This window comes from Sphaerodactylus townsendi, linkage group LG03, assembly GCF_021028975.2.
Source record: "Sphaerodactylus townsendi isolate TG3544 linkage group LG03, MPM_Stown_v2.3, whole genome shotgun sequence".
NCBI lineage: Eukaryota > Metazoa > Chordata > Lepidosauria > Squamata > Sphaerodactylidae > Sphaerodactylus > Sphaerodactylus townsendi.
The window spans coordinates 125,930,077-125,940,585 of NC_059427.1; the positions used below are offsets into that span (position 1 = coordinate 125,930,077).

The 10,509-nt window shown below is 47.2% G+C and overlaps 1 protein-coding gene across 1 annotated transcript in view; it reads right to left on the bottom strand.

Annotated features, from left to right (window-relative positions):
* Positions 1 to 9,940, bottom strand: part of CYTH1 (cytohesin 1) — a 66,021-nt gene extending 56,081 nt beyond the window's left edge. Inside the window, exon 1 of the mRNA XM_048489641.1 lies at positions 9,792 to 9,940. Coding sequence (XP_048345598.1) covers positions 9,792 to 9,819 — 28 coding nt within the window. The 5' untranslated portion in view covers positions 9,820 to 9,940. The remainder of the gene's footprint in view (positions 1 to 9,791) is intronic.
* Between the last annotated feature and the right edge of the window lie 569 nt (positions 9,941 to 10,509).

Consider the following 10,509-nt stretch of genomic DNA (forward strand, 5'->3'; position numbering starts at 1 on the left):
AGTCAGTCACTCACCCCTTCCCAGTTCTCACGCAGACCCCAACCTCCTGTCCCTCCCCAGTTCTTTGTACAGAAATCCTTTAATCCTGGGGACTGGTAATCCTCCACAGGGCAGGATTAATGCCACGACCAATCTGCTTCAGGCCGAGACCAGGAAACACCCACCTCCCTGGATGGGGGGGGAGGGGAGAGACTAGTATTTGGGGAGCCAGAGAAATAGAAAGGTAAAATCCCCAGCAAAGTAGGAAGCAACTAACTCTTCATACAATTTCCCACTCCTCCGTCATGCAAGTTGAAGGCCTTCACAAAATTGCCTCCTCCCACCTTGATCAGCACCGATGTTCAGTGCTCAGAGTGGGGAAGAAAAGGAGGCACCATAAATTCAGCACAGGGGAGACTTCTGTGATGTGCAGAAAACACGCTTAACTTCCAGTCTGTCGCAGGGAATGCTGGATGGCTGTAAGAAGAAACAAAAGGAATCTTGCAAAGATTAACAAAGATAAACGAATGTTTATTCTGGCCTCAATGACTCTGGATTACAGCCCCCTAGGTCTGATATCATGCATCTAATCAAGTGGGCTACCATGGCCAAAGTCATGGGGAAAAAATGCAGTGGAGGTGTTGGTGTGCCAGCAAATAATATTTTTGGGGGGGGAGGGGGCAAGTGTTGTACTTAGACACATAGTCAGACCCAGTCAAGCCTCAGCAGAACTGTCCACAAGTTAGCAATCTGCCTTGGACTCAACTGGTGGCTTGTGCAGGTCTGGGAGGAGCATAAGTCCCGCTTGCTGCTTTTTCCAGCACCACTGCCTCCAGCAGTGCTGCCAGTACCAGCGCTGTGAGAGCCGAGCAGTGGACTCTAATGAGCTGGGTTCGATTTCTCATTCCTCCACATGAAGCCTGCTGAGTGATCTGCCTGTTGTGGGGGTGGGAGGGAAGGTGATTGTAAGCCACTCCGACACACCTTAAGGTAGAGAAAAGCAGAGCTTAGAAATCAGCTCTTATTTGGACGCCTGAACAGTGATCTTGCCAAGGGTGCCAAACAAAATGGTCTGGTGTGCTGTTGGCACATGTGCCTGAAGCTCTGACCCCTGCTCTCATCCACAAAAGAGTATGCTCCACTAAAGAGAAAAAAACTCAACAGAGGGGATGGCTCAAAAGCATGCAACAAAGGCATAACAGACTCTGTGCCAAGTGAATAACTATGGGGATAGATTCCCACTATCAAGGTGCCACTGTAGAGGAGGCTCTGTCTGAAGTGACCTCCCACCCTGTTTCAGAAGACATAGGCACAGAGAGCAGGGCATCCACAATCGCTCTGAATGAAACAGCAGTCCTTTAAGAACACCTATTGCTGGCTCTCTAGGGCTTCCAATAGGGCTAGCCAGCCCAAATGTAGTCATTTTAATACAAGCCTACCCTGTAGCTTCTATCTGATTTGTTAGGACAATATATTTCACAGAGGGGTGAATTACCTTTACTCATGTTTTTTTCCATTTGTGTCATTTGCAGAATCTGAATTCTTCAGAGCAACGTGCTACTGGTAGACTGGTGGAGTATAGTTAATTGTGTAAGGCTCACCCCCGCGGTGTAGTGGTTAAGAGCAGGTGCACCCTCATCTGAAGTTTGAGTCCCCGCTCTGCCACTTGAGCCGTGGAGGCTTATCTGGTGAACTAGATTAGCTTGTGCAGTCCAACACATGCCAGCTGGGTGACCTTGGGCTAGTCACAGTTCTTTGGAGGTCTCTCAGCCCCACCCACCTCACTGGGTGTTTGTTGTTGTGTGGGGCGGGAGGGATAGGAGATTGTAAGCCCCTTTGAGTCTCCTTACAGGAGAGAAAGGGAGGATATAAATGCAAACTCTTCTTCTTTTCTGTGCCCCAGACCAGAGAAAAAGGGAAATGCAACACTGGAAATGCCTTACTCTCCAAGTACAATCCTCCTTTCAACTCACCATGATCCTAGGCACTACTATGATTTAGCCACGGCAAGTGTCAATATTTTTTCTTCTACCACCATGGGTGTGAGAAGATTGCTTTTTAGTAAAAAAAAAAAAAAAAGAATGGGAGAAGTAAAGACATTCAAACTTTTGCTAACAGCAAAACTGAGTTTTAGTAAAAATTCAGGACACCAATTACCTCAAAGAGACTTCCTAAGACTTATCTACATGCACATACATTTTCCAAGACTTCAGCCATTTGCTTAGATTTAGTACGAAGAACTGCAACTTCCCCTGAAGTGAAGAATACCCAAATTTAGCAATATTGTACTGGAAGATGGTGCAATATCAGATGTGAGAGGAAATGGAAGGCTCCTCAAGTATTGTTCAGTGAAGGGTACAGGCAATCAACTGAGGCCTCAAAGGAAAGAAAAATGGTATGCAAAACTCATGTTCACCACATCCCTCGATGATCAAGAAACAGCTTGTTACATGCACAGTGCTACACCAATTCAGCTCCCTGTGATCAAAATCAAAAGACAGAAGTTGCATCCTCAGCAACATTCCATCAGCACAACTAACCACCCCCCCCCCCCCCCGAGCATGCCATATGCACATCTGTTTGTTTTTCTGAGCAAGTTCCGTTGTGAATCTGCTGACCCAGGCAAGTAGATCTTGTTCCGAAGTGACTTGTACCCACAAAACTGCCAATTCACTGTGAGTAACCAGCTCCCACGGGACAGCGTATTTACAATGTTGCTCCACAGAGAGGAAAGGCTGCGCACATCAGTCTGGCTTTTAGGAATCTCACACCAACGCTTAAACATCACAATTATTTTAATGTTTTTAAATCCCATCTTTTACAGTTACCTATAAATGTTTGCAAACATGATGATCTCACCCATAGGTCAAACCCAGAGTTCTTCAAGGTACTTTCTAACCATACAAGAATAAAGTATCTGTACCTCACAATACCCTATAACCATTGGTCCCCCATAAATTACCTCTGCTGTCTGACCTGGATAGTCAAAAAAATTTAAATTTTGCATCTCCCCTGAAAAACAAAAACTATAAAGAGATGGTCAAACTCAGCTTGGTATAGTGGTTAAGAGCCATGGACTCTCATCTGGAGAACCGGGTTTGATTCCCCACTCCTCCACAGGACCAGCAGACTCTTCTCTAGTGAACTGAATTTGTTTCTCTACTCCCGCACATGAAGCCTGCTGGGTGACCTTGGGCTAGTCAGAGTTCTTTGGAACTCTCTCAGCCCCACCTATTTATTTATTACTTAGATTCATACCCCGCCCTACCCCCGAAGGGCTCAGGGCAGCAGCAACAATGGAAACTATTACAATAAAACAGAGACAATGTTAATAAATAATTTAAAACAGTATAAATAATTTAAAACAGTATTAAAGCTCAAAAAGAGATGGCGACTTTCACTTACTTTATCCCCCCTCCCCCCCCAAAGCCAAAACAGATGATAAGCGAATGAGGTACCTGATGTGGGGAGAGGAAGAAAAAGGATTATGTAAGCCCCCATAAGTCTCCTTGGAGGACAGGAAGGGGCGTATAAATCCAAACTCTTCTTCTCTCCTAATAGGACAGAAAGGCAGAGTATAAATTCAAACTCTTCTTCTTCTGTAATTTGCAGGACAGCACTTCTGTTCTGCACTCAAGTCACCAAGTGACAAACCACCAGTGTCACTAAGTAAAGTCTTCATTCTGGTCATGTAAAATCCAAGAATCCCTTTCTGCATCACTACAACAGTCTCCGCAGATCCCATGACTCTCAGGGATGGTCATTTCACCTTCCTTAGGCAGATGGAACTGTCAAACAGTTTGGGTCAACAGAACCAAAGTATGGCCCTTGGACGGCCTCAGAATAATTGCAAAGGACAGCAAGAGAAGAATACCCCTCTACTGGTCTGGAAACACGCAGGACAACTGGAAATTGACCATTGAATCTCACTTCAATTCAGACACTAATGTCCTGCTAGAAATAGGACTTAAAGGAAAGAGCGCCACCTGCTGGTTCCACAGCATCATTCAGCGCTTCCTGTCATTAACCTGAGAGAACTCTTTCAAAGACAACTACTAGACCAGGGGTCTGCAACCTCCGGCTCTCCAGATGTTTATGGACTACAATTGGCCATGCTGGCAGGGGATGATGGGATTTGTAGTCCATGAACATCTGGAGAGCCGCAGGTTGCAGACCCCTGTGCTAGACCAACTCCACGAAGTGAAAATGTGCAACAATATTCCCTTGTTAGCAGTAACAACATGCCTATGGCAACATGGCCAGAAGCATCAACAACAGCCTGTTTTCCCATGAGGCTCTGAGAAAAATTGAAATAGTTACTGACAGCGTTTAGAGCCATTTGAGAAGTTTGTCTGCCTCACCCCATTGCTGCCCAGTAGCACTACTTTGCCACTTCTGCATTTAACAGCCAATCCGTGGCACCATCACTGAACTTACATACATCACAGGCAACTTCTGTGTGTAGCTATAGCATGTCGATGATACACAAGCCTAGCTTTGGCCTTGTTGGCATCACAGACTTAAAAATTTCAGTATCAGACCAGCATAGGAGGATATGCCAGTTAGAAGCAAACCCCTCAAAACAGAGTGAAGCTTTGTGAAATATACCCCCACAAGCCTAGGTGGAGAGAGACGGTGTTGCCAGTGCAAAGCAGCAGAGTCCAGAAAATTGTGTGTCTAAAAACAAAGCTAAGTTTAAGAGGGCACATGTACTATGCACATCTTTTTTAAAAAAGAAAAGAAACAGCATGGTCCTAGCTCTCTCCAATTTTATGGATAGAGAACACAGTATGAACAATGCAGGAAGGGGGTTAGTCCAGATAAAACTGGCGGAAGGAAGTGAAGTCAAACATAGAGAGGTGAGCTGAGAACACATGACCCTCAAGAAGAGGAACTGAGATGTGTGGCAACAGCCTAGTTATGAGGAAAGACGTACTACAGAGGATGTGGCATTCAAAACATGAGTGCATGCACAGCAGTCTTTCTCTCTCTCTGTTCTCAGATGTCACACCGGATAGGGCAGAAGAGCCAATTTGCTAACAGTTTCTGAGCTTGCTTTCTGAATAGGGTTCAAAGTGGCAGAAATTTTCTCAGCAGTTTCATGTGCCCAAATCGCAGCACAACTGAACTATTTCCACTCACTGTTCCTAAATGATTGCTGGATACAATTGATAGAAACAGAGATTCCAGAGATACCCTTCAAAGGCTTTCTTGGACAGATTCTTTCTATCATAGGAAAATTACATCCATTGACAAGAAAGCCCTTTGCTTCCTTTCTATCTGGAACAACCTGACAACTCCCATGCAAATCTGGATAAATTTAGCTGCCCTGTAAACAAATAGGCCAGCATAGCAGAGACAGCCCCTTGCTCCCACAAGGTTACAGTACTCAGTGTTGTCCTAAAACACGGGTAGGGAACCTTTAACACTCAAAGAGCCATTTGGACCCGTTTTCCACGGGAAAAGAAAACACTTGGAGCCGCAAATAATTTTTGACATTTAAAATAAAGATAACACTATATATATAGGGGGGGGTTACCTTTTACTCCGCTCATTCTGAGAAGCGCATGGATGTGCCCGCCCTGCTGCCTGCAGGGTGGGCAAGGATGAAGCCAGCGGCTCAGCCTCGCCAGCTGCCAGGAAAGCGCCCGCCCCACTCCAACGGGGCAGATGAGAGGGGAAGCCTGCGGCGCGGCCCAGCCGACTGTGGGCAGTTGGTGCGCCTGCCCTACTGCCTCATGGAGCCACAGTGCAAGGGCAGTAGAGCCGCATGCGGCTCTCGAGCCGCAGGTTCCCTACCCCTGTCCTAAAAGGACAGAGTTGGGAGATTACATTTGTGATCTGTAACAGACAAATTTTGGAAACTATGTGGTAAATTTAAAAGTGAGAAATACGGGAAAGGAAAAAAAAGGGCACACACTCAAGTATTTCCTGTTCAATATAGGTCTAGCTCAGAACTCCAAAGGCTTGAATTTTCTTCCATCTTTCCCAGTTTTTTTATGGATAACCAAGGCAGTTTGAGAATTAAAAGAAAAACAAAACAGGTGTCTGAGAATTTCATTTATTTGCCTTGGGCCAGAAATATACAAGCAGAATCCAAAATACAGTACAGACAACTGCAGACAAAGACAAAAACTAATTTCTCCAAATTTGCTGGTATTTTCAAGACTGCTAATTAAAATACTAGCTATGCTATTTGAGTTTATGAAATCAATCAACGAACAAGTTGTACTAAACTCCATAACAGTAAAACTGAGCTTTACCCTCCCATCTTCCTTTAAGATATCTCTTTATTTCCTGGATGGTAGTAAAGAATCTTAATTTTTAAATTATGTACTTAAAATTAAAGTGCAAACCAAATATAAGAATTTTAAATATAACGCACTAAAATATAAAATACAGATATCAACATCAAATTATACAAGCTTGAACTTAACCACCCATTCTACACAGAGTTTTTTTTTAAACTCTGAACTAAAAGTTCTGAGCTGTACTATGCTAAAGGCACAGACAAATCTTGCGGTTATTGAAATAGAAATGTGATGTCTAAGATGAAAACTGTTAAAATCCCAACCACCTGATAGCTCAGGCAACTAAAAAACTATTTTCCAACTTTCTGCTCCTGTGCCACCACCGACGCAGCATAATACAAATTGTTTTATAGAAGACATGAATCCAAACACATTAACCAGCATAAACGCAGCCAACCCTTAGTGAAAACCACAAGACAGCTGTGCTTCAGAAAGTCTTAATCCTCCAGCCCATCCTGGGAGCTTCTGACTAAAATTGGGGAAGAGGGTGGTGGTGGTGGGGCACATCTGTCCCTGGAGCCACTGCTGTCCCTGTCACTTCAGCTGGTGGAAATGTAGGACTCCTTCATGTGACCGGGCTGCATTCTCTCAGTGCAGAGGGCAGACCACACAGGCCCACACAATACGATGAGTCGAGCAGGGCAGCCTGCCACTTGCCTGAAAGGGAGATTATTGCTGTATGTTTAATCCAGTACTCATCGATGAGAAAGCAGCTGCATTCATCGTAGCTTAGTATCATCCCACGTACACCAGACTTTTGGGGAATCACAGTAAGAAGCAACCAACAGAGCTAGAATATTCACCCAGCCATACCAGCAGTAAGAACGTTGATGGCAGGGATGTACACACAGGCCACTGGAAAGCGCTTCTTGCTTCTCAAGCATAACTTACAGCTATGGTTTTCATCATCGGCATGGGGTCTCTGTGATTAAACATTGTTGCGTTCAAACCAACCAAGGTTCAAAGGTAACATGCGCCAAATCCATGCACCGTTGCAGCACAGAAACATCAAAGGGCATCTGGTCCCAGAGGTCTTATTGAGCAAAGAAAGCCCAGAGTGTCATTTTCACAACAGGATATGCAAGAGAAGGAATAAATTGAGCAAGTCTACCACCCCAAGCATGCGTCACAGCTGCTAAACCGAGGCTGAGTTCCCAGTTCCATCGGGGGAAGCCTCTCTAACTCCATAACTGGGTCATACATATTAATGCATCTTCTTGGTGCAACAGCACTGCAGAGAGGCTCCCAAAATTGGAGAATTTACCCAGATTGGGGAGCAGCACAAAAGAGAAATGTTTTGAGCAGGAGGGGGATTTCCTCAGTTGAAATCTCCTAAGATGTAAGCTGAGTAAACAAATGACAACTGACTGTTTGATGGGGGGGGGGGGGGGTTACAGTCAGCTTCTTCACTTATGACTTATTCAGTCAGCTTCTTCACTTATAACAAGAAAACTGCTTTCAGCCCATATTGTGGCAGCCACTGAGCAAGAGAGCCAAATGAAACGTTTACATGCCTTTGGAACTATTCTGACAAACACATATCTTGAATCAATATAGAGATTTATACCCTTTCTCCTCCTCCTCAAGATGAAGCAGAGCTCTTTGATTCTGAACAAAACATGCTGTAGTAACCTGCCTAACATGCCCAGACTATGTAGCAATGGAAAGCAACAGAGAATTTGGTCATAAATACAGCAGTATCTTACTCATTCCTTCAGGGCCAACTTCTCAGAGAAAAGAAGAACTCTTTCGGATGAGTGAAATTATTATGGCACAAGCTTTCACAAGCCAGAGTTTGCTTTGTCAGATGTAGTCCAATGCTTAGAAACTGAGTCTTTCTTGTATTTGTTTGTTGTGTCAATAACAGTATTTCTGAATTTTTTTCCAACCCCTTGTATGTGAAGGATTCAAGAAATCTGCCTGCATAAGAACTTTAATCTTCCATGTTTGGGTCTACTGATTCCATTCTCTTCCCTGAGTCAACGTGGTGTAGCGGTTAAGAGCAGGTGCACTCTAATATGGAGAACTGGGTTTGATTCCCTGTTCTGCCACTTGAGCTGTGGAGGCTTATATGGATAACTAGATTAGCTTGTGCACTCCAACACATGCCAGTTGGGTGACCTTGGGCTAATCACAGTTCTTCGGAGCTCTCTCAGCCCCACCTACCTCACAGGGTGTTTGTTGTGAGGGGGGAAGGGAAAGGAGTCTGCAAGCCCCATTAAGTCTCCTCGCAGGAGAGAAAGGGGGGATATAAATCCAACTCTTCTTCTTCCCTCTGAACATTGCCATTTTGTGGGCATTGCAGGGGCGCCCATTGGTGCTTCAGAATACAGATACCTGGAGCTAAAGGGTTTTTTCACAGGTTACAGAAGGTGTGGACGGGCCACTCCACCAGAACTCACCCACCAGACCACCCTGTGCACCCACTGCCAGCAAAAAGTGATATGCTGGGCAATGAGCCGCAGATTGTTGGTTGCCCCGTCAAACACAGCAATAGGCCTATTCTAGCCCCAAGGAGAAGCCTCCAGCCCCAAAGACAGGCAGCAATCTGACACTTGAGCGAGAGCTCAGCCCTAGAAGGAACCCTGGTCACTCTCATCTACACAAGCAGCTCCTGGGCAGCCTGGGGAAGGGAGGAGGAGGAGGAGGGCATCAACGACCCACGCAGCTGTTGCTGCCCTTCAGGCATCCCCCGTTGCTCCCTCCTCCGCAGGAAGAGTTTTACGCTTCTCTACGCAGCTTGCATCCCTGCACAGTCCAGTGGATAAGCGCCTGCAGAAAGTCCCCAGTCCAGGCACACAGCCCAGCTGCCTCTCATTAACCCTCTCCTCAGTGCCCAGCCCGCTCACGCACCACCCACCCCCGCCTACCACGTAGCCCCTTTCCCCCCTACCCACAAAACGCTGCAATTCCCTGAACTGATTCTGCCAAAAGGCGCTCTAATCAACTCCACCCGTGACTCCCCCTTCCCCCAGAAATGGAACAGCTGTCCTTGCCCTGTGACCACCCAGAACAACAGCTGTCCAGAAAGCTCCCTTCTGGCAATGGGGCAACTGCTCCCAGCAGCATGGCTGAACAGGGTCGCCTCGCAGCAGCTGCAGCCGACACCCTCCACGACCCCCAACCCAACCTTCGCCCCACCCCAGCGCCGTACTTCCTACATGCCAGCAGGGCCCAGCACCCACGACCCTGCAGAAGAGCCGACTGAAGCCAAACCCCGTCTTCCTTAGGGGCAAACAGCTGTCTATCTCTAAGTATGGACACACCATTCAGCACTTTCCCTTCTTCTTTGAAACCCAGGATGCAACCACCCCCACCGAAAAAAACCCCATATTTTTTTCCCCAATTCTTTTTGTGGGGATGTATAGGGCAGTTTGATCCCTACTGCAATACAGCCGAAGGACAGCTAGCTGGGTGCACCCGAGGGGCCACTCCCACTTCCCGGCCACCGGCCCCGGATCCCACCCCCGCGCACGCATTTTAATTCATTCGCCCGCTCACCGTAGCCGCTCTCGTCCTCTTCCTCCATGTTCCCAACCGGAGCCCGGCGCGGCAGCCGCTGCAAGACCCGCGAGGCTCCTGCCGCTACTCAGCAAGTTCCTTCCCACCCCTCGAGCACACGTGACGGAGACTGGCCTCCCCGGCAGGGCGGGAGGGGCGGGACCTCTGCCACCCGGGGCTGGAAAGGGGGCGTGGCTGCGGCGCCACGTGACGGTGCGGCTTCAGGGGTCGCCGCACCCGGTGCGGGTGCTGTTCTCCGTCGTGCTGCGCTTAATCCGAAGTAACGCTGGCTTTTGACTCACACAGCCCGTGTCAATCGTTACTAGTGCAACCGCCCCAGAGGCTGGAGGGGAGAAAGCGTCGCCCACTTTGGCGTGCCTTGACTACCCTAATTGCATGGCGACAGGCAGTTTAAAAGGCGTGAAGCCGAATCTGTGCCACCCTAAACAGGTACACCTGCAGGCTCATTGATTTCACATTTTCAGTGGATTTAGATGGGTATGAATCTGTATGTGAATGCGAATCCTGCACGAAGGGGAGACGGATTGCCTGCTTGTGGACGGAAGAGAAGTGGAAGGAAGCGGACTAGGAGGACGCAACTGATGGGAGATGTTAGGCGGCTTGTGTTCAGTGCAAAGGAGGGGCAAACAAGGGCCCGTTTTCTTTTGCCCAGATGCAAACCTCACCCAAACACCCCCTCAGTATCTTACAACGGGGA